Source organism: Vulpes vulpes, chromosome 12, assembly GCF_048418805.1.
Source record: "Vulpes vulpes isolate BD-2025 chromosome 12, VulVul3, whole genome shotgun sequence".
Taxonomy (NCBI): Eukaryota; Metazoa; Chordata; class Mammalia; order Carnivora; family Canidae; genus Vulpes; species Vulpes vulpes.
The window spans coordinates 89,887,028-89,911,954 of record NC_132791.1 but is presented as its reverse complement, the minus strand read 5'-3'; the positions used below and the strand labels follow the sequence as shown (position 1 = coordinate 89,911,954).

General features: G+C 42.3%; 1 protein-coding gene across 1 annotated transcript in view; it reads right to left on the bottom strand.

The window, feature by feature from the left end:
- The window catches only part of ADTRP (androgen dependent TFPI regulating protein), a 65,014-nt gene that overhangs the window by 31,225 nt on the left and 8,862 nt on the right, over positions 1-24,927 (bottom strand). The window contains exons 2-3 of the mRNA XM_025999244.2: positions 23,727-23,861; positions 22,046-22,147 (exon numbers count right to left, since the gene is read on the bottom strand). Of these exons, the coding sequence (XP_025855029.1) occupies positions 22,046-22,147; positions 23,727-23,861 (237 nt within the window). The remainder of the gene's footprint in view (positions 1-22,045; positions 22,148-23,726; positions 23,862-24,927) is intronic.

The window sequence follows — 24,927 nt, the reverse complement described above, 5'->3', positions numbered from 1 at the left end:
CATCCATACCACACTGACGTCACATCCTGCCTTTGCACGAGATGCTCACGCTCCTGAACTTCCCACAGCTCTTTGGGGCTGCACTTGATGTTTCAGTGCTTAGTTATGTTCAGTTTTACTTTTTATGTTGCCAATTTAATTTTTATGTGGTCACCTTTTTCTCCTTGTCTCATCAGATTATAAACTCTTTGAGGGTAAAGCTCTCCTCTATTTTTTTAGAACTCCTCTTCTGCTTGATAAATGCTTTTGGACAGATTTTCGTATTTGAGCTTATGTATTACACAGTAGAGTTAAGTCCTTAATGCAGCCCACAGAGCCCCTGATGATGTGGTCACCTCGCCCATCTTATTTCTATGCCCTGCTGCTCCTACCTACAGCCTTTATCCCATCTTCACCCCCTAATTACTCCTCCTCCACCCACCTTTCCTTCCCTCATCACTGATACATCACACACTTGTCCCTCCCCTCTATCAGCCTCCTCCAACTTCTCCACACCTTACAGGACTCAGCATAGATATCCTTACTTCCAGGGACCATTTGCAGCCATCCTGAAACCTCAGGATGATGCCCTTCCCTGGCACAGCTGGACCTCTCCTTGCACATCTGCATCACAGCATCACATGCTTGCATTCACCAGATACTGACTGAACAGGATAGAACCAACTGGAGGCTTAGAGCTATCCACATTTCATCTCTAGTTGCCCAACACAGCACTCGACCTACTCTTCTCACTTACTATTTCTGGCCTCAGTGAACAAGTCAGTGAAACAATGGAGTTGGGCAGCAGAGGAAGAGGCAGTCTACCATCTAACCTTAGAAGACAGTCTGGCATTCTGGAAAAAGCCAGTGGCTGAAGGTTGCATTCAACTGACCCTGCCAACCATGTACCATGCTGTGTCCGTGGTCGCAGGACCACATCAATCCCTCTTTAGGCTGATCACCTTTATCCTTTGCCCTGGCTATCAAAGGCACCCCAAATGCTAAAAGTGGGTGCTGTGGGTCACAGGGAAACCTGTGAGTAAATGTGGCTCTGGGAAACAAGCTCAGGCTGTCAACTGCAGACTCAATGAAGGGGAGTCACCACCAGCCAGGAGCCAGCAGCCCCGCAGGAAGTCAGAACATAGGGAATCAGCAGAGGCTTTTCTTTGTTCATCTTGGGATCTGCTGGCCATGGCCCTCCATTTGGAGATCAGGCCAGGTGGAAATCCCCCAGGTTCTGTTCAGACCTTCTTTGTATCTCCTCCTCTGTATCAGTGTGTAATCCGCCCTTCCTCCCTGCTTCTGTAGCTGGCTCCAGATAGCACACATGGAGACTTGTTTTTAAGACATAGACAGATGGGCAGCTCTCTAGAAAGCTGCTCCAAGTTGGAGGAAGGAGACTGTTCTTTTCAAGAAAGAGAAAGTTTCAGAAGCATGAGAATCTGCTCTTGCTTTAAGAGCCTCGGTGTCTCAGGGCACCATCGCTTCCCCTCAGATATCATATCATGATGGCAATAAAGGATGCAATGTGTAGGCAGCTGGTTTCCCTGGGAGATAACAGTGATTCAGGAAAGCACCCTGTGAGCACAAACTCCAGGGCAAAGTTCCAAACTCCCCACATGACTGATCCCATGATGGACGAGTTTCCACAATTTCTCCTTCCTGCATCTGGCTCTCCCTTGCTGACCTATCAGGGTATTCCTAAAGGGACTTGCCAGATGTTCTGCAAGAGTGGCAGTTGCTCTCTGGTGACTTTCCCAAACACAAGTAGTTGGTTGGTTTATTGGTAGTCTATAGGTGGACAGGGATGGACACATGAGCTCACTGCAACGGGGATCTTACCCTCAGAGGAGGAGGCAGTTGGGAATGGGGCATGGGGGTAGAAGAAAAGGGAGAGGCTTGCTTGGGAAATGCCCTCATTCAATATCCGTCAAATAGCCCATGAGAAGCAGTGATGTTTCTGCAATCCAGGCAGTTGGAAAGTAGAAGTATATTGAATTCAAAGAAATATTAATGAATTTCAACATATATTTAGTATAACCCTGCAGTGTCACACTGGGGCTGGGTGAGGTCTAAAGAACAATATCGTGGAGACTCTCTTGGAAGTGTTGAACAAAATGAGGTGCACTGGCGGAGCCCCCAGAGTTTATAGTGGCAGTCTTTGTTCCCTCTCTCTTTTGGGAGGCTCACTGGGTGTAAATCTTTCTGACTTAGAAGACTACAAGGTTTCTCTTCAGCATCTCTTATGGCATCCCAAACTGTCTTATCTCACCGTGTGTCCCTCTTTCTGTTTTCTTGCAGACAAAAATTCCTTTTGATCCCCTTTTATTAGAAACAGATCATTACAAAGCATAGACTAATGACATTTTTTTTCTTACTGAGAATTTTTTTTTTTTAAAAAAAGCAAAACAAACAAAGCCAAGGATTATCAAACTGAAGATGTCCAACAGAATGGTTGATAGGAGTTTCATACTCAGAAGAGAAATCTAACTGGAGACAGAGATTTGGGAGCCATTTCAACTTTTCTGAGTGGCAGGAAATAAGATAACCCAAAAAGAGTAGGAGAAAAATAACAAATCTAGGAGTAAACACTATTAAATAACAGTAGTTAAGCCAGAGTTTCTCATTGGTTTCACGAGTGCAAGAATAGATAATTTTTCTTTGTAGAGGGCTGCCTGTGCATTGAAGGTGGTTAGCAACTTCTACTAAGCTGCTACTCCTTGGCTTCTGCTCCCTTGATGCCAGGAGCACCCACCCACGTCCTTTGCGACAATCAAAACCGTCCTGGGTATTGCCAAGTAACCCCTGGTGAGCAAAATCAATTCCAGTTAAGAATGCCTGATTTAAGTAATTAGCAAAGGAAGAGTATCTTGCAGAGAAAGTTGACAAGGAGCAGTTAGAAAGTCTGGAGGTGGGGATGCCTGGGTGACTCAGTTGGTTAAGCCTCTCCTTTCAGCTCAGATCCTGATCCCAGGATCCTGGGATGGAGCCCCACGTCAGGCTCCCTGCTTAGTGGGGAACTTGCTTCTCCCCCTCTCTCTGCCCCCACTTGTGCTTGCTCTCTCTCCGTAGTGCGCTGTCTCAAATAAACAAAGTCTGGAAAAGAAAAGAAACTCTGGAAGTAAGGTAAAGAAGGAAAGGGAATTTTTTGATAAGTATGGTCGAATGTGTCAAGTGTTGAGAAGGTATTAAGGCATGAGCCCCATCCACCCAGTACCTTTCCTTTACTAAAAGACATGCATCCTGGTTTCAGAGACCAGAGGCTGCAATAAGGATCCAGGAGCTTATTTCTTGTGTTCCCAAATTGCTTTTTCTTCCTTGCAGGTTGACCCCCACGTTTGGTTCTTTGTACTTTTGGGTTTTAGCCTTTTATTCATGGTAATCTTGGACTTGGACCTTAGAGCCCCTGCGCACTGGGGAAGAGTTGGCATGGAGTCATCTCCACGGCTGCCCCTGCCCTCTGTTCCATAAACCCCAAGGGTGGGTAGAAATTAGAACAACTTTCTAAATGCAAAATTTGGGAACCTACATGCAGAACAACTTGATGGTAGTATGCTTGCTCAGAGCCCCCTACACCCCTGGGAACGCAAGCCTGTGGCACTGAGGCAATCTTCCCATTGCCAAGAAGCTTGCTTCACTTCCTTATCGCGGTTTTCTTAGGAAAAACAAAACAAAATTTCTCAAAAGGTCACAAAATTCCTTCTTACCACTGGATAGTAAAATGTGGCTTTTATGAGTTCCTAGATGTGTTTTGAGAGCTGCCCAAAATACACAAGCTTTTATTCCTAACTAGTTCATACTAGGAGAACTCTCTGGAATAACCCTCTGAAATAATCCAGCACTTTTTGGTTTCCCAACTCAGACCAAAAAAAAACCAAAAACAAAAACAAAAAACAAAACAAAACAATAAAAACCCACAAAGTTTTTTTTATTTTGTTTTGCCTTTAAATCTAAATTTTCATTGGTAAAATCTGTTCCTATTAAGGGAAGTGAAATACTAAACTCTCCCGCTGCCTTTATGAGGCTTTTTTTTTTTTTTTTAATTCTGCCTTCAACATAAAAAGACTCTTGATTACTATTGAGATGTTCAAATGTTAGGTTCCATGGCAGCCACCAAAGAACTTGTTCTATTTCTATTGAGGTTCTACATTTGTGGGTTCACTTTTCACATATGTATACTAATGTACCCCATTACTAGCCTCTCTGCTGGTCAGCAGAAACCAGTGGTTGGATCTGTTATCAAACAAGCAAGCCCGGCAATAAGAGGGTGGGGAATTGGCCTCTCCCACATTTTCACAGAATAGAAAGAGGCTGTTTTCAATGGATTTTCTTTGTTTTTTCTTCAACCACCTTTCCTTCATCTAGTTACTTCCAATATGGTCATGTCTTCATTCCTCTTAGTTTCAGCCTCTGCCAATCTCCTTCCTTGATTTAATGGCTTTTTTGAATGCTCTTTGGCTACATGAATACTCTGTTATCTACCATTTGACAATGGTGTTAACAGAGGAAAAGTATAAGCCTGAAAACGTTGCTGCTAGAGAACAGCCACCTTCAAACCATAGTCCCAATTAGGGAAACAAAACAAAACAAAACAAAACAACCCAGTATCTTTCCTTTACTAAAAGATATGCAATTACCATGATTCTGTGCATCTCTTTGAACATAAGTCAGTCAGTAGTATATCGGGGCTCAAATAGAACCACCAAACACACATGGATATTTCAAGGCATCAGTAATCCCTCTAGAATTTTCCTCACTCATAGTTTTCTGAACAAAAGAACACCTCACAGTTTCAGAGCATTTAGTGCCAGCCACAGACTCTAAAGGCAGGTCTCCTAAAGTCTTCCTTTCTGCATCAGCACACCCCACTCTGCCCCTGAGGAGGGAACTCTGGGACCAGTCAAGGGCACAGAGAAGCTACCAGAGTAAGAAGTGAAGAGTTCATTCATTCTTCCATGCAATAGTCTTTATTAAAGGGCCTCCCTCATGCTAAGTGCAGTGAGAGGCGCTAGAATTAAGTGGTAAACAGGGGCACCTGGGTGGCTCTGTTGGTTAAGCATCTGACTCTTGAATTTAGCTCTGGTCATGATCTCAGGGTTGTGAGATTGAGCTCCATGTTGGGCTCCTCACTGGGCATGGAGATGCTTAAGATCCCTCTCCCTCTGCGTCTTCCCCCCAAAAGGTAAAGGCATGTGATCCCTGACCTTGTAGATCTTATAGTCTAGTCAGCAGGATTTTCTTTGTTTTTTTTCTTTTTTAAGGATTTTCTATAAACAAGTAAAAAAACACATAGATTCCAATCATGATATATGTTATGAAGGAAACAAACAGCAATCTGCAGCCGAAGGAAAGGGAGGGGGGCATACTTTAAGTAGGGTAGACAGGGAAGGCCTTCCTGAAGAGGTCATTTTTAAGCTAGGACCTAAATGATAAGAGTGAGCTGTGAAAGAGCAGAAGAACATTTCTAGTAAAGAGGACAGAGCATGTGCAAAGGTCCTAGTATAGGAAAGAGCTCCACAAGGGTTACAGGCTCAGAGCAGAGGCCAGTTCATTACACATGATAGGTCGCAGGAAGAAATTTGAGGATCATTCTAAGTGAAACAGAAAATCAGTGACGAGTATTAGAAGGGAACAATCAGTTTCCATCTATTTTGCTGTTATATATAGAAGGTGGAGAATGGAAGCAGGAAGACCAGTTTGGAGGCAGTGAGTGCTTTAGATGAGAAGAGAATATGGACACCAAGGTGTTGGCAGTGGAGCTAGAAAGTGAACGGATTTGCTAAATATTTTGGAGGTAGAATGGGCACAATTAGCTAATGGATTGGATATGAGGATGGTGGGATGGAAGGAGGTGGCAAGGTCAATTGCTCGTTTCTGTCTTGAGCAATTGGGAGGATGGCAGCTCCATTTTCTGAGACAGAGGAGCCCAGACCAGATTCGGCAGTGAGTATAACATGTTCACTTCTCAGGACACGTTGACCCAGACGTGTCTGTGACACGCCTACAGATACGTCTGTAACAGCTGTGTAGGGCAGGCCGTTAGAGATGCAAGTCAGGAACTCAAAGGAGGGCTGGGCTAGACACTGGGCACATGGGTGGAGATGGATGTTTTCCTAGGGAAAGAGTACTGGCAGGAGGATGGCCCAGGGCCCGCCTGGAACACGATCATGCCCAGGGCAGGTAGAGGTCACAGCAGAGAGCTAGTTCGTGTGGTATCAACCAAGCCAAAAAAGCTGAGTTTCAAGGAGGGAGAAGTCTACTGTGCCAAACACCTGCTGAGAAGTGAGTAAGTTGGGGCAAAAGCAAGAGCCCTGGGTTTGACAGCACGGAGATAGTTGGTGACCAGAAGAAGAGAAATGAGCAGAATAAGCATAGATGATGCTTATTATGGGTCTGGGGCAATGCTCTTGGGCTCTGTTCCATTCAGAGAGGCTTACCTGCTTCTCTTTCATGTGGCTTGTTTGCCTAGAAGAAACTCCTAATTAGCCAACCCCACCATCACCCCCACAATCCTGGTTAAGTATCAGGGCAGGGCTCAGTAAAGTGAAACCATAGCTTGAGGTTTGTCTTTGTTTCGGGTGGTAGGGAGAAGGGATGCTCCTTCCTTTCATCCTCTCATAGAGTGGTTGTTCTGAAAGACCGGAAGCCAGAGTATAGGTCTCAGGAAGTGGCCAAGCAGCAGGCTGCCATCCTACCTCCGCAAAGGACAAGATGCACCACTCTGATTTACAAGAATAGAAGGGATTAGGAAATTGGCGGGAGGGGAAGAAGCAGCACCTAGGTTGGCAAAGTCTTCAAATGGGGGCATTCACAGCTAACGGAGGCTCAGAGGAAAGCTGGGGCTTTGAGTTTTGGTTAAATCGCTCAGTAGGACATATCCCAGTTTGCAAACGGGACTTGCATTTCACCCCTCCCCTGGTGAAGTGGTCTGGATTCTTCTGTAGGTCTTTGTGGAACTCCAATGATGTTAATGGGAAGGTAAATCGAGCAATCCTGAGAATGTAAAAACCTAGCCCTGAGCATGACTTATAAAAAAACTAAACAGCGTGCACCAGAATATAAAGAAACACACATTTGTGCTTCATTGTCACACTGCTCAGCATAGAAGGCAGACAATTTGGTCACCTCGAGGGATCACTTTATGATCAAGAGCCTTTCCTTAATTGCCAGGAATGTCTAAGGGCCTCTCCTCCAGGGACACCTGCCTGGATTAGAAAGGAGAATCCTCCACCAACCTCATCTATAATCGCAATTTAGTATTATTAAAGAGCAGCCTGTGGAATAAGCCCTAAGGCTCTGGGCCCTGATGAAGGCATGAGCAAACTGGAGCTGAATCCTTCATTCTCTCTCTTTGCTTATGCCCAGTCATTTCAAAGGAATATTTTATTCCCCTCAAATGCATCCTGACCTTCCCGTGTTGCCTCTCCATTCCCCACATCTGACTACAGGATTAACTGGAATAATTCAATTAGGGGTTAGTTGCATCATGTAGAGATTTGGGTCTTCTAGAGCAGTAGAAATGCTTTCAGGGAGGGGGAGACGGCGGGGTGGGGGTAACTTAATCGTGCACAAAGGCCTGTCCACCATAAAACACGCCTATATTCATTGGTATGAGCCCATCCCATGAGGAGTCCTGTGCTCACGCTTTTCTCTATGCTTCGGAAGAGCACCTGACCATGGATTCAAATTCTCATCAGTGTAGGTTTTTTTTTTTTCTCCTCTTCACAGCTTTTCTTCTTCTACTGATGCAGAAGCCATGCACTCCATTTCCATGTGGCTATTTTAGACATTATAACGTGCTCATTTAATTTGGTAGCGTATAATAGAAGTCATTATCTCTAGTCCTTCCCCCCCTCCGCAATCCAAGCCTTCATTCCAACGTCCTTCTCCCAATTTACATTCTATTTTCATCTAGCATTTTAACTCATTCTTTTTTTAAATCACCAGAAGTCGAACAAATTGCTTGCCGTTTGCTTTGGGTATCTCCGACCTCCCTTCTGAGATCATTTTCCTTCTTCCTGGAGCATACCCTTGAGCCTTTCCCATTCCTGAGGGTCTGTGGGTGATAAAAATTTGTTTCCCTGTGTCTGAAAATGTCTTTGCCTTCTCTCTGTTCCAGAAGATACTTTCAGGGACTAAATAGGCTGGCAGGTTTTTTCTTCAAGGCTTGAAGCTGTTACTTCTCCGTCTCCCACCTTCTTTGTTGCTAATGAGAAATCAGCTATCGGTGGTCTAACAGTGGTTGCTATTTGGGAAATCCATCTTGTTAATCTGGCTGCTTCTAGCATCTTCTTCATGTGTGAGGTGCCTTCAGTGTCACACAAGGGGCTAGATATCTGCTCTTTGTCCTGTGTGGCAATTTTTGGTACTTCTCGCCTCTAAGGGTTAATTTTTCAAAAATTCTAGGAAATGATCAGTGAGTGACTCTGTCTTCAAATACGGCCCCTACCTCCCTCTTTTTGTTAGCTCCTCTTTTGTTTTATTTTAGCTTTGGGAACTTCCCATTACTTTCTTGTTAGTGAATCAGACATTTAAAAATCTTTAAAAAAATATTTTATTCAACATTTTAGGTGTTTTGTAGTGTTTGTTTTGGGCTACCGTTTCATTCTACGGCCAGAAACAAAAGTCACTCAAGACTTTGTTTCCTTTGGATGGATAACTTTCTCATGTAAAGGGTGTGAGCATGATTTGGAAGGAAGTGGGAATCATATGATCGTGTATTAGCCAGGATCCTGGGAGGAGCACAGAAGCCCATTGAGGGATTCCCAGGAGGAAGGTCTTAGAGGCATAGGCAATTGTTGGAAAGGGTGGATCAGTAAAGAGTCAGAGAAACTTTGCTAGAAAGGGTGATTTAAGTGAACTGGCTAAGAGGCTGTGGCAATTCTCCTAAGTCTCTGGAAGCTGCCACCATTGGTACCAGCTGCTGATAGTACAAAGTTTGAGATTCCTAGGTGCTCGTCCAGCAGCCATAGCTAACCTTGTGTCTATTTTCCCACCCAGCCGTTTTCAACTGCCACTAGAAAATAATGGTTTGTTCTCTTGCACAACTCATGAGAGTGCCCCTCATTGGTTGACTCTCACCTGGAACCATGCTGAGAAAGGGATTCTAGGAGCTGTGTGTGTGGTTCTGGGCTTATCCCTTGCTACACAGAGGAGGATAGAAAAGGAGTAATGGTGATTCCAAGTGGACAACTATTTGGCATGGGTCCTTATGTATCACTGAAAGCTCCACATTGCACATATATTACTTTCTTTGTTCCTAATAGAGTCACCGAGAAGAATAGGAAACACCTTTTTTTTTTTTTTAAGGAGTATCAGAGAAAGGGATGAGACAGAGCTAGAGTAGAACATAGAACAGTCTTTTAAAAGTAGATTTATTTATTTATTTGAGAGAAAGCAAGAGAGAGAGGACACAAGAGCATAGGAGGGAGAGGGAGAGTCTCAAGTAGACTCCGCACTGTGTGCAGAGCTGGATGTGGAGCTTTAGCTCATAACTCTGAGATCATGACCTGAGCCAAAATCAAAATTCAGGAGCTCAACAGACTATGCCACCCAGGCACCCACTAAACACACCTATTTTAAGGAACCCAATACCCAGAGAGGTTTATTAACTTTTCCAGAATCACACAATAAGACAAGGCAGAAACGGCGCCAAAATTTTTCTAGTACTTAAAGGTAATTCTTTTCACAAAATCAAAAATTAACTTGTAGGAAGCATCTGAGATCAATCATTTTTGCAACTTAGACACAGAGCAAAGATATTTTGCTTCCATTCACCCTAAACTGACCTTTGAGGATCAAGCTCCAGCACCCTTTTTTCCTAATATTTTATCCCTTACAACTTTTCAGCAAAAAAAGCAACTTAAAAGATGTGAAGATAGCAAATGCTTCCCCAGATGATCCATTTCCCGATGACCTGAACTTGAAGATGTCTCGGGTTATCTGCGTCATGCTCTAAAAGTCACCATCTCAAAAAACAAAAAACAAAAAACAAAACAACAACAAAAAAAACCAACCCACAAACATTAAATCCCATTCTCCCTGGATGTGCAACTCATATCCCAGTTGTCAAATATCATTTGACAAATGTTTCTTAAGCACCTTTTGTGTCAGGCTTACAATTTCTGTGATCATCATGATATTTTAATGCTACTAACTCTGACATTATTAGGTTAGCAAAGTATTTTAAAATATGTCAGTAAAACTATGCATATTAATTAAAATGTTCCCACATATAAGCTTTATACTAACCTCCCTGGGCTGATGGTAGACAAAAGACTTTTATTAAATACTATTTGATAGGTTAAGTATTTTAGTATCTCTGCCAATCATTGCTATAAATGCACATTGAATAAAAATGAATAAAAGAATATTTATGAATGAAATGGGTGAAAAGGGGGAACTATCACTATATAATTGACTATTAGTCATATGTCCTAAGACAATAGCAAAAAAACAGCATTTTCAAGCAATGGCCACGTCCTCTTGCCACTTATCTAACATCAAGTTTTCATCCTGTTTTTAAACATTCATAATTAGACAGCTGATTCTTTGAATGGAGAGATAGGGTGCAGGCCAACATGCCTATAGATTTTTATGTTAATGGAGTCTTTTTAATGGCGTTCATGGCATTTTCAGTTGTTTCCTCTATTCAAAGACTGTGAATATATTCACAACTGGAAAGGAAGGTCCAAATGTGCAAAAATCCACAAATGAGAGAAGTCACTCTCTCTAATTATGCAAAAAATAGGGTGTCCTTAGGGTACACAAACTCTTAGACAATTGGCAAAAAAGATATACTTTAACGATGGGAATATGTGAAAAAATGGCACCGAAGCATGAATGAAAGCTTTCAGAAGTCTACATTGTTCCCACATTTTGATAACTCTAGCTCCTCACACATGTGTGTGTCTTACAGACTCACAGGGCCCAATCCACCTGCCCAGCTCTCACTCCCGGATTTAATTAAGGTAGTCTTATGTGGGCAGAAATCAGTGGAATAAGAAGCTGCTATGTTTTCTAATATTCTCCATCATAAGTGAGAAAGGCATTCACGATCAGTAAGAAAAACAATCTGATTAAAAGGAAAGTATATTCAACTAATCATAGAGCAGACCCTACAAACCATATCTGGTCCACAAATATATTGCCTGTCTTAGCAAAGTCCTAAAAACTGTGAGCCTGTACTTTTAAATATGGAGATATCACTTTTTTTAAAAAAAGGGTTTCCAACTTGGGTTTGTTTGTTTTTGTTTCGTGGGTTTTTTTTTTTTGGTTTTTGTTTTTGTTTTTAGTGATAGCTACCCCTTTAGACCATATAAGACTACTCCCTACATTTCCACAGCACTGAGAGGATTTTCTCCTTTCTCACTGTCCTCGTGCTTAAGAACTGCTCTGTTTTCAAAGATGGGAAAATTAAAGTGAAATCTAGCAAAGCCCAGAATCTCTGCAAGGTCTCTTCTAACCACCTGCTTCCCTCAGTTCCCTTACCTGCCCAGCCCCTTCAGACATTCACATTTGTCACCTTGGATTGGGACTTAATTTGCCCAACAGCAGTGTACCATGAAGGGTCAGATCTAGAAAACCAACAGTAAGAGCAGAGTATTCATGCAACGGTGAACTGAGCCTCACATTGGCATCAGTGCTAACCAATCTGTTTCTGCAGGCCTGGAATCATGTCTCTTATCTGCATCTTGGTTTTATTTAGAAAGAAGCTACAACAATAACAAAAATGACCAAACGCGATTTTTAAAGATTCTGTCCCTCAAGAATGTCTTATTTTTAATTCTGATGTGCTCACAGAAGAAGGGTCCATGAAGATAAGCGATGGCTCATATTGTAGGACCTGAGACTTTTTGGGGATTTGGGAAAGTCTCCCAGTGTGAGGATCAGTATTGGGACGCCACTGTGTAGGGAAGTTGTGTAATAAATGATCCATGTGGCACATCTGGTGATTTTAAACTTTCCTGGTCAGGACTGAAAATGTAACCCCCAAGGTTGTTGGATGGCGGGTTCTAAGACTGCTGCATGTGCGTGCATGTGCCCAGTTACAGATAGACCAGCCATTGGAATTTAGAAGGACCACTGTTGGGTGTTAAGTAGAATACAAAAAGCCCCACAGGCACAGAAAGGACAAGAAAGCCCATATTTGCTAAATTCTTAACCATGTGTTAAGGGCACATGACCCATATCACAACTACACCAGGTTGTCTCCCTAAAAAGAGGCTGTAGCCAGGAGAGCCAGGGTGGCTCCATTGGTTAAGCATTCAACTCTTGATTTCAACTCAGGTCATGATCCCAGGGTTGTGGGATCCAGCCCCTGGTTGGGCTCTCCGTTCAGCGGGGAGTCTGTTTAAGAGTCTCTCTCCTTCTCCCTTTGCCCTCCCCACTCTCTCCAAAAGTCTTCCCTGTCTACACAAATTCACCCAGTTTCTCATGCTAAATATCAAGGTGGTGATCTCAGATTCTTTCCTTTGCCTTACCCTTTAATCCATCAGCAAGGCTGTAAATTCTACCTCCAGAATACTCCTACAGTCCCTCCATATATGCCATCTCCACACCTACCTCCCTGGCTCAAGCACCAGGACTCCCACCCAGATGCCTGCATCCTAGATGGTCTCACCACCTGCACAATGTTCTGCAGATGGCAGCCAGAGCGGGCCTCTCCTGATGCAAAGTGGATCATGTCACACCCTGGTAATGACTCTGCAAAGCCTTACCATGGCAAGAAAAACAGGATCCACAATCCTCAGCCTGGCCTCCACGGGACTCCAAGCTCTCACAACCCCACCAGCCTCTCTCCCACCTAGTTGGCACCTCTCCCTTGCTTTTCCTTCTTCCAGTGCCCTGACTTCTTTCCCACCCCAGGGGCTCACATATGTGCTTACCTCTGCCTGAACTCCTTTTTTGCCCTGTCCCTACTTGCTAGCAGCTACTCATCTGCAGAGAGCCCTTTTTCTGACCCACAAATCCACATGAGGCACTCCTGTTGGTCTTTCTCCTAGAATACTTAGTTTGTTCTTATGCATTAATTTGGGAAATTGTTCAATATCTGTCCCCTTCACCAGACTATACAGTCCATTAAAGTGGGGGTTATGTGTGTATCATACATCATCTGCCCCCAGACACAAAGCACATGACAGACATGAACAGGATACCCAGCAATAATGCTTTGCTTCTATTCAGACTTCCTAAGTAATCCCTCCCTCAAAAGCACAAGAGCATGGCAACAGGATCTGGGGTGCCTGGGTTGATCAGTTGGTTGAGCGTCTGCCTTTGGCTCAGGTCATGATCCCAGGGTCCTGGGATAGAGCCCTGCATTAGGCTCCCTGCTCAGTGGGGAGTCTGCTTCTTCCTCTCTCTCTCTCTCTGGCCTTCCCCCTTACTCATGCTCTCTTTCTCAAATGAATAAATAAAAATCTCAAATGAATAAATTAAAAAAATAAAAAAATAAAAAAATAAATTAAAAAAGAGGATTTAATTTTAAAAAAAAAAGGCTACAAGTATACACTCCATGTTCATGAATCGCTGAGCACAAAAGCAGGATCCCCACTTTAAGCAAAGCCTTTACTCACACTCCCACAGACCAGCAGCCGTCTCACGCGGCTCAGTGCTCATGGGCTCCCCAGGGAAAGAGCTCTTTCGTGTTCCCATATGCTCGCTCCTCCTTAGCTTTACTCTTGGGTGAAATGTTAGAGAAAATGGTTGAATCTTGTGAGCACATGAAGGTGAGAAAGGATAAATAAGGCTACCCATAGAGGGACAGAGTCAGCAAGATTTAGGAATTAGTTGGCAAAGCAAGCACCTATATACATGGATATGCCCATCAGATTGTGAGAGGAGGGATGCAAGGGCAGGGCTGCGAAGGCAAACCTCAAGACAGAGAGAGTCTGAGAGCTGGGAATCCATGGGATGATGAGTGTGTGGTTTGTGGGAAGTGGAGTCACCATCTGGGGAACTAGACAGTACCCTGCAGAAATATTCCACTGCCCAGTAATGCAAGGACCTGGCAGTGAGAGAGAGATGGAGGACTTACACACACCCGAATTTCCAGTTAGCCACAAGGGACTGCTCTGCAGGCAGGGAAGATGCAGAGACCAGGAAAGGGGGTGGGTGCTGGTGGAAAACCCATCAGCAGCTCCCTGCTCCAGGTGAGGATGGGGTTCCACAGCCTCCAAGGCAGCCAGAAATATCGTGGGGCTTTCCCATGCTGACTGTAAACTGGCAGATGTTCCTTGGAAACTCAAAAAGAAGGCTCTCCTTCCTGGGCTTGCTCTTGGACATTTTCACTTCTGTTCTGAGATCATGGGATGTTAGCTCTTTCCTACCCACTTAGCTATTTTTTCCTTTCTCTTGGTATTTCAGAGGGCTTTAGGATCTTCTGTCATGAGTTTCTCCATCCTGGTTATTCTGCAACATAAAGTCATTCTTCTCATTGATGGGATTGCACATAGTTGCTGTGGAAGTGAGGATTAGTTACGTCACACAGAAGGGGAGACCCCACCAGCACATCTTCAAGGGCATGGAATAATTTTAATTATCCAAGTTCCTTTTTTAAAAAATTTATTTATTTATTCATGAGAAACACAGAGAAAGAGGCAGAGACCTAGGCAGGGGGAGTAGCAGGCTCCCTGCAGGGAGCCTGATGCAGGACTTGATCCCAAGACCCCAAGATCACAACCTGAGCCAAGGGCAGACGCTCAACCACTGAGCTACCCAGGTGCCTCTAATTATTCAAATTCCTAATAAGTTCTTATCATTGAAAAAAAAAAACTTTGATCTTAATTTTGAAATTAGGATGTATTTTCTAATGGGAATTCTTCTATTTAGAAAGCAGCCTATTGATAGAAAACCACCAGATAATGGATTTGTGAAAGCAAGCCACTCTTCACACAAATCAAAGTTCTCTGAATCAGGAATTAAAAAAAAAAAAAGTAAACTTTGGCCATTCTGGCTTCTGCTCTTAAGAGATGAAGAAAGTGGGCACTGTGATTGCTTAGTTCTAGTGACATAAAACTGTGTATGGACTGGTAATCTTTTGGTTGTTCATTACCCATGATCTCCTGTTTACCTTAAGACTTCCTGAGGGGCAAGAAGGCTTTATCATCCTTCCTCAGCTAACTCTGCTCCCTCATCCTGGCTTAGGTTCTGATTTCACTGCTGAGACTTAAGCATTCAACTTCTCAGTGTTTTCTAGGTGAATGCCCTTGGAAAGCCTAATCCACTTCAGATTAGGAAGTGAATAGAATAAATAGAGAGCTAGAAATGCTTTAAAACAAGAGGACAACCCATAAATAACACTACAGTGATTAAACTTGAAAAAAAAAATCCAAGGAAATATCAGGTATGGTCAATGACTATATTTTTTTTCATTCTTCCTCAGGACCTCAGGAACAATGCTCGGGAAAAGGATCTTTTCTGTGGTACACCACCAAACCAGCCATTCATGGACTTCACTGGTATATCTCTACCTTCCCTGGAGGCACAGAATGAGTTATTTCCCAATATCATCTTCTGGTCTGTTGGTGGTCATATTTTCTTTCTGACATGAATCTAGCGCAGAGTAGAAAATTGCCAGAGAAGATTTTAGAATGTAATGATACAACAGATTTGAAGAAGGAGGAAGAGGCCTGAATCAAGGAAGGTAGGCAGATCATAGGTGGGAAATATAAGGAAACCAATTCTCCTCTGGAGTCTCCAGAAAGAATGCAGCTCTACTGATGTCCAGAAGACCCATTTTGACCTTTGACCTCCAGAATTATACAATAATAAATTCATGTTGTTCTAAGCCTTTAGGTGTATGTTACTTTGTTAAGCAGCAATAGGAAACTAATGCATACAGCATTACCAAGGTTCTGCCTCCTCTTGCCACCGCTCCATCAAACTGCCCTTGTGCAAGTCACTGGAGAGTTCAATATCACTGAAGTCAATGGAAAATTCTAACTCAAGTCATCTTACAATGTCATCATACTTGACCTCTCAGTAGCTTTTGACATGCAATACTTCCTCTTTCTTGAAACATTTGTATGCTTGACTTCTGGGAGACCAAGGGTACTGGGCTTCCTCCTACTCATGGGCACTTCCTCCTCAATCTCCTTGGTGACAATGCTCCCGCTCTCCCTTCCAGATACAGGAAATGGAATGCTTTCCATTTTTAAGGCTTTGTCCTGGGGGTATCTTTTCCAGTCTTACTTATTCCTTAGGTGGTCTTATTTAACTTGAAAAAGAATTATTATAATGAAGACAACCAAGTTTATGGCACCAGCCTAGAAATTTCCCCTTTGCTTATATGTACACTTTGCCTCTTCTGCACCTTGAGTTTGTTGTCTAATAAGCATCTCAAACATGTCCAAGCAGAACAAAATTTCCTGTGGCTGCCTCCCTCACTTTATCCAAACCTCTCTGAAAGTATCAGCTTAACATAGAGACATCCCCTCAGCTACTCTGATTGCCTTATACCGTATAGACCCACTAGTCTACACACACACACACACCGTGCTATCCCCTCACCTTGCTTTAGTTTTAGTTTTAGTACCTTAACTACCTGACATCATTAATTCTTTATTCATTTATTGCTTATTTTCTCCTCATCTTCTCTACTAGGATGTATACATTCTCCACAAGAACAGATTTCTTTGGTTTGTTTGCTTTTGCATCCTTAGTGCCTAGAAGAGGGCCTGGTACACAGAAGGCACTGCCTCATGCTACAGTTAAATGTCTTGCTTATTATTATTATATATAATATATATTATATATTATTATACATATGTTAGCTGGTTATATATTATATAAAAATAGAGATAATAATATTATGCAGGCTCCCTATAGTCAGATAACATTTGATAAAAATGGTGTCAATCAAGGTATGGTTTACAAAGGTATTTTTTGAGAAGAGCTTATTTCCAACTATCTTACTGTATAAGAGCTACATGGTTTTTGTCAACTTTGAACTGAGTTCAAGTATCCTCCAACGGATCTCGCTTACCACTCTATGAGTGACATGGGCTGGGGCGCTCTATCAGCAGGACATATATCAGCTGGTGTCTTATGTCTTATGTCCCAAGGAAACAGAGGTGGATGGGAGGCAGAGTGTCCCATGGGAATCTTGACCAGGTCCCTCTTTTTTTTTTTTTGGATGTGGACTTTCTGGGGAATAATAATGCAGGGGAAAGGGGGTTGTATTTTTTTACTGCCACATATGTTCTCTCAAAGATACTGCAAAATACAACCTCTGCGTTTAGTATGTTAAAAGGCTGGGTGGGAATATATATATGTGTGGATGATATAAAATATCTCTAGATGTAAAATATCTCTAGTTTAAGCTTCTTGAGGTTAGAAAACCAATGTAAATTGTTCAAATTGTCCCCAAGGAAAGTCCATCATTTCTCTTATCACTCCATAGATGTTTCTCTTATCTCTCCATGGAGATGAAAACAGCTCTATGTATATCATAATGGCTTTTAAAAAATAAGTAATTCTTGATTTTGTCTTTTGGATTTGAACTGAGCATTAAAATCATCTGGGGGTCCTCTCTTCAAGTATATGCTCAGTTATGTCAGAAGATCTTAACCCAAGTCACATAAATGGAATCTATAGATTCATGGATTTCCTGATTCACAAAAAGATTTATTCCCAAAGGCTGAAAAACATTGAGCTACCAATAAATGTCTAGATGGTGGATCTTCCCAACTCAAAGGGATGGCTGGGATGGGGAATCAGGAAAGCATAGGGAGTAAGGTGATAATTTGTAACAACAGAGGGTGACCCTTTGGTACTGACGTGCCCACAGATGATCTTCTTTACTCATCAGAATTCACCTACCTCTACTTAGCAGTCCAACTATGTCACAGCAGGTTTATGGGTAGGAGAGAAAAATCTGAGATTGGGTCTGAATTTAGGGAGAGACAACATCTTGCATGCAATGAATGAGTAAGGAACTGAAAGGGGTAGAGTTTCACTCTCTCGACATTTTGACTCCTTTGGGAGGGCCCAAAGGCCTTCTGGATTGTTCAGTCATGAACAACGTGTCAGTCACAGCCAGGCCAGGACACAGGGGGCATAGAAGCCCTCCTCCTGTTCACATCATTCATTTGGCAACAATCACGCACTGCAGCATAACACCTTGTATGGCAATGTTGTATATTAGTATTGTTATTTTATTATTTCACTTTGTGTGTGCATACTAGGCTCAACCAGATTTAAGGGTGCTAGAAGCCAAAATCCTTGCCAAATATTGATCATGGTGCTACACACACAGTTGGTATTTAATTATTTTTTCAAATGAATAAATAAATGACAATGCATGAAATAACTAAGAAGCCGTATCTGGCACTTGCTCCACTTTAAAGAGTCAAGGTAAGGCCTGTCTTTTAAGAGCAGGTTATTTGGAAAATATTTCCATTAATATCAATGAAGGCTTTTCAGGTCTAAAATTCTGTGACCATGGAGTGAGAGTTTTATATGATGATAACATATATACGCCATCCTTGATACTTTATAAAGAGCTTGCACACATGTTCTCAATAACTATACTATTTTCAAAAGTAGAGGGGCTGAGAGGGTTCTCTGATCTATTTCAACTCTCCTTGGGGGCAACCTGAGCAATTTAGGTTGATTTCCAGAGGAATAAGTTCCCTAGCTCCCTTCGGGTTAGGATCTGATGGTTTCCTCAGTTACCGAGTCCTCTTCCTGCTATTTAAATCTGTCTGCTCTGGTTCTATGTTTAGTAGTCATTTAGTTAATACCTGGGGAGTTAATGTTTTCCTGGCAAAACCTGGAGAAATACTTTGCTGTTCTTCCGCTTCGTTCATGAAGACTGGAGAACTGCTTAGCAATGAAAGAGGCAGGTTGATCTACTTTAAATAAGGCAGCCTGGCTCTCACGGGAGTTCTTAGGGCACCAGTCAATGACAGCCTGTAATGGTGAATGCAAATATCTCACTGATGTTACTATTTGGTTTGAAAAAAAAAAAAAGCAAGGGTAGAAAAATGTCCATTAGAGATGACAGTCAACTTTGAATGTCCCTAATTCAATAATGAGTCTCCAATGAGCTAGAAGGATCAGGCTGGGAGAGTTCCAAAGACCTGATGAATCATGAAGGTTTTAGAACCACACTGTGTCAAAGAGGAGAGTGTTATTTCTTAATTTGACAAATACTACTCATAAAACCCAGGCCAACATCGCAAATGGCAACAGGAAAGATATTCCAAATCTAGGGCTAGAATAGCAAACACAAGTACTGTTGTAAAATGAAAGAATCTTTTAGGCAAGTGTGACACTGGCCATGGACAGCAATAATCCTTATATTATGGAAGAGAAAAGGAGGGGATTCCTCTTAGAGCAGGGCCAGCCATAAACAGAGGCAACTAGCATGAAATGTCCTTCCTGACTGCCCATCATCACTTTGGCTGCCACAGTGGTAGTTTCCAGGTATTCACTCCTTTGGATTGTCATGAAAGGACAGTGTTAGAATGTAGAGTTGACAAACTGACCCAGTAGTAGCTATTTCCATATTCATTCATACTGGTATCCAAGAAATTAGCCTTGAGGCAACAGACCAGAGGGATTTAATAGGAAGCACAGAAAATGTGCAGAGTAAGGGATGCAATCTGGGAAAGAGGGATGGGATGCAGTCTTGAAGATGCTGGGTTTGGAGCAGAACAAAAGGAAGCATGGAAATTTAGAGGTGACCATATTACCAGACACCCAATGCCAGTTTTGCTGATGCTGACATTTTTCCATAATGGCTCTGTTGGGAGTTTCTCCAATTAAATGAACAGAAACACAGAAGAGTCTGCGTCTGACCTATGGGAGTTTGCTTCCTCCTCTCCTCTTTGTCACGAGTGTCACTCCCCCATTGACTCTGGCCCTTTCTCTCTAAAGGATTTACTTGGTTGACCATGGGACAAGGAGCAGAGTCAACAGAAACCCTCAGATGGTGAAGGCACAAAAATATCTTAAGACCCTCGTTGTACAATATCTGCCTTGCTAATTAGTTCACAGATATGATGTACATTGTCCAATTATCTGCTTCCAAAATTACCAAAAATCCATATGGCTGTTTAGCAAGGTCACAAATGCTGGGCATCACCATTACAACTGTTTGAAAGAAATCCAACTTCACTTCTATGTGGAAAATGGAACCCTAGAGAGGTAGGAAGCTTGTAATGGTTGTAGGAAAACTCCTACAAGAGCTCACAAAGCCATGAAAAAGGTGTTCGATATAGGTGTTTGGATCCAAATAGAAGATACTTCCTACACTCTGCCTTAGTAACATCTTAGTAACATCTAGTTCAGTCACTTGTCCCAAATCATTTTCTTAAGCCAAGTTTTGGCTTATTACCATACAGATGGGGATTCTGGATTTCTTTTTTTTAAGTGAGAATTCTCACTTTGCTATGTTAATCAAGCAGAGTGACATTCTTTTTGATTGCCTGGTGAATTATGAAACCAGATCAAACTACAAATTTTGCACTTATTGTAACAAAAAGCAACGAAGAGTGAGTTAGACTCGGATTTCAATCCAACTGTCCCGTTTATGAGCTTGGTAGCCCCAGGCAAATCACTGAACCTCTCTGAGCATTTTATTTTTTTCTAATTATAAAAAGGAGGATATGGTTGTCCCCTAAATAAAGTTGTGTGAATTAAATGAGCTCGTGCTTGAGGAGCAAGCTTAGCACAGCAATTAGTGCCTTTGAAAAGCAGGAATATTCCCTACATGTGTGTCTCAGATTAATGTTAATGGGAATTTGGGAAAATGAGGAGGTGGTCTGAGCAAAAGAAGGTGGTGGGAGGGGTCCCTGAGAGGAGGGACTTATAGTTTTTGGTCCTGAACTCTGAGTTAGATCAGAACTTGGCTATCTTTGTCAATAATCAGTATCTCACTGAGTACATATTTCAAGTGAAAGTACAAATATAAATAGATAAATAATAAATAAATAAATAATAAATAAATAAAATGAAGGTACGTTTTTCTGGAGGCAGGGCACATGAGGGGGTGTAGACTTAGCGGAGTTGCTTTTCCAAATTGGTAATCATGTGAGTTTCATTTTCTCTCTTGTGATGTCCCCTGTTTTTTTAAATGTCATTTGTTTTGCAGAATCCAAGACCTTCTTCTGAACTCCAGACTAGTATGAAAATGCACTTGTAAATATTGAGAAGCTGAGCTAGGACTTTGAATGATTCCTGCATATATGCAGTGCCAATGACTCAGACCTCCTTTTTCATCCAAAACAGGGCCACCCGTGTGCCAGCACTGCTTGTCCAGCTCATTGTTACTGGCATTCAGATACCAGGGACCTGAATCTCTCAGAACAGGTTTTGTTTACTCTTCAACCCCTCAAAAATAAACATGTGAATTAAAAACCAAATGGGAATAAATCCATAGAGACAGGTAAAGAATGAGTGCATTTGTGATGAATGGTCTTAGAAATGTATTAGCTAAAGAGCTGCTGATAAGCTAGGAGATGTTCTTTGGGTGTTGGGATGGATTTTTTTTTAAAGGTGGCTTGACTTCTTTCCTAGATCAGAATTTTATTATATGTTATTCACTGAAGACTACAGCTGACAAGAGGTTGCCTGTCCTTACTATTGGGTGTTTTTTCAGTGACTTTAGAAGCAACTTAAAATAAATGTTGCCTGGACATCACCTCTACTTGCAGTGACTCCAATTATAATAGCTGTTTTTGTTCATTTTGTATCCTCACTGTGCTCCTTTTTTTTTTTTTTTTAAGATTTTATTTATTTAGAGAGAGTGCAAACGAGTGGGAGCAAGTGGGGAGAGACAAGGAGAGAGAGAATCTCAAGCAGATTTCCCAACATGGAACTCAATCTCACGACCCTTAGATCATGACCTTAGCCAAAATCAGGAGTCAGATGCTCAACTGACTGAGCCACGCTGGCATCCTCTTAGAGTACTCTTTAAATAAACAGTGATGGGATCGAGAGGGAGGAGTGAACAGGAGGCTGGGGAATGAGAAGTTTGGAAATGTAAATAAAGCATTTTGGAGTTCTCAGTACAGAAGCTGATGCCATCTCTGTTCAGTTACTGAATTTGCCCTTTACTCACCATTGCATGATTCAGCCATACTGGAAAGATACCATCTAGGGCCTTAGGGTAAACAAGCTCTCGATCATAAAGAAAGAGGATCCAGAATGACAAAAATACAAACTGGAAAATAAAATACAAAAATAGCATCATTAAGTTTGTTTTCCATAGAACTTTCTAAGTTAACCAAGGAAACATGGCAAAATAAAAATAGATACAATCAGTCTTAAAGATATCCTATAGACACATCATAGAAATGTAAAATGAAGACAACCTTCCTGACTATTGAATTAATTGCTATGTCCACTCTCTGGGGATTCCAGAGAATTGGGAATCAATTATTTGCCCTTGTGGCAGACAGGGAGGATATAGATAAACAGGATTCACAGACCATTAAGTCATTTTATTTTAACCAATGACCTCTCTAGTCTGAGCTTTCACTGGGAGTACTGAGATCAGCCACATTGGAGTGGTTTGAGTCTTAGACTTCCTTGCCTACCCTCTAAGTAGGCATGGCAAGGGGACACAGGGACACTGGGGGAGGGCAGAAGAGACAAGCTCCCAGGATAATCAGAAGCTAGTTAATGAGAATTGTATCTCCCCCTTGCTCAGAGCTTTGGAACGATCCTCATCTGCTCATGCCCCTTGGCTGTCTTGTCAATGTGTCTGTCCTCTGTGTTACAAAGTCAATGTAAAGGTGGGGAGAAAAATAACCATTAATTTTCTAATCTTCCTATCTTCTTAAATTCCAAAGGCTCAATTTCTAAGCCTTAAAAAAAATGAACAAACTCCACTATGACTAAAAACCGGGCCTTTATATTTATGGGGGTAGAGGGAGAAGTATCCTGCGAAGTACAACTGGAATGCCAGGACTTGCTCTGTTATCTGAGAACTTGTCAGTGTTTGGGCAGTTTCATTTTGCACTTAAGTTTGAAGTTTCAATACTATAGGATGCAGGACAAGGACAGGCAGAGGGAGGCAGTCATTTCTAAGCATAGGCAGTGCTGGGCAGCCGACAGGCTTAATCCCAATTTGTTTCCATTCTAACCAATGAATGAAAACAGGAGCAATGTCATCGAGACGTGGGCAGGATCAGCAATTCCACTTGCTGTCGCTGGCAGATGTCGTGCTTCTTTCCAGTGTCCATTCATTCAACAAAATGAATGAGGCACTCACTGTGCACCCCACACTAGATATTTTGGACAGACTGTCTTGCTCTCTCCCCAATTGTCTTTTCCATCAGCCAACTCTGAAGTTCTCATACCCCCCCGCCCTTTTTTATGGTTTCCACTTGTAGAAGTAACATATGCTCATTGTAGCAAGTAAAAGAAGATGCATAAAAGGAAAAATGACTCATCTGTCTCCCCAGCACCCTGCATTCCCAGGACTCTGATGGAGCCAAGGCTATCTTAGTTGTAGCTTGATTAAGAAAGATCCTTCAAACTTCCCCATTAGACATCCATAAGGATCTTGAATCAAATGTTTACAAAGACAAAAAGGCAGTGATAATTCTGGTCAGTAATGAGCCTTATTTCTTGATGACACTGGGCAACATGGTGCGGTCCTCAGACAAGACATTCATGCAAATGCAGTTGCTCAGGTTCCCAATAATCGGCACCTGAACAGCCTTGCTACCCAGGAGAAGTGTTGTTCATTTAAATGGACAAGTGTATTCTATTACTAACACATCTTTGTGACTTACTGTGGAGATTGGAAAAGCCAGCGTGGTAAAAAGCAGGTCTCTGAAGGTGGTCATGAACTTAATGTCTTTCTCTCCCTTAATTCTTTTTAGCACATCTTCCACGCAGGCGACCCCGAAGAAAATGGCCTGCAAGAGCTAAATTCATTACAACAAATGAGGGCATTTTCATTTGCTTTAATTAATACATTCTTCACTGACGTAAAGCTCCATCCCTCTGGGAGCAATGTTGATTTGAGAAGGAGGGGGCTGTTGGCTGTGTTGGTTGAGAGCCAATTTAAGGGCTGGTCTTCCAGCTCAGTGGGCCCTGACCTTGCTCACTAAAACTGATTGAGTAAAGTCGTTTAGGGGATAATAATGTGTACAGTATTTAGTGTAATGGACTCAAGCTAAAATGGAAACAAAATAAAGAGTCAGCTTAAAAGGAGAATGTAATGAGATAGATACCTTAGCTGCACGGAGGTGGGCAAAACCAAATAAACAAGACAAGGGCAAAGAGCCAGACACAATGGTGGACATGTTCTGACGTCTTCCCAGGAAGAAAAAAAAAAAAAAGTTAAATGCCCGGTGCTGCAATCTCATTAAAGAAGCCGGAATCAGGGTCGAGAGCACCACAAAGGAGCTCTGTGCTCTCGAGGGAGATGCACAAAATGGTGTCTTGCTTACCTGAGGGAGAAGCCAATGTCCTTCTTTGATTGAAACAGGGTACCTGAAGCCCTTGCAAAAAAAATCTGGCTAAGGGAGTGATTTAAATCCACAGGGATAGGGCAAGCCAGGGGCTCTGTTCATCACTAAGTACCATGAGATCCTTGAGGTGAGGAAAAAGAGAAGTAAGGCCTTTTTCCGGGAAGTAAGACCAGATAAAGGCAAACTTTGCCCATTCTTACTCTTTTGCACAAACCTATGGCTTCTGATTGAAAGCTTAGTAGGTCACAATGTAGAATTAGGGTTGGTTTTAAACTGCGCTTGCATTAGATCTCATCCTATTCCTTGAAAGCTCTGGGTTGGTACAAAAGGGGCAGTCAGGACTCTAAGAGTATGAGTTCTGGAACCTACAGCATCGCTTTCAGGATGGATCAAGTTGGCTGTTGAGAAATGACCTCTGAGGTCTGGACTCCCAGAAAAAAAGTTCTAGCAGAGTTGGCCTTCTGTCACTCTAGCCTGAGAGGGTGGGTGAGGGAGGATCCAGAGGTGAATTAGGCCA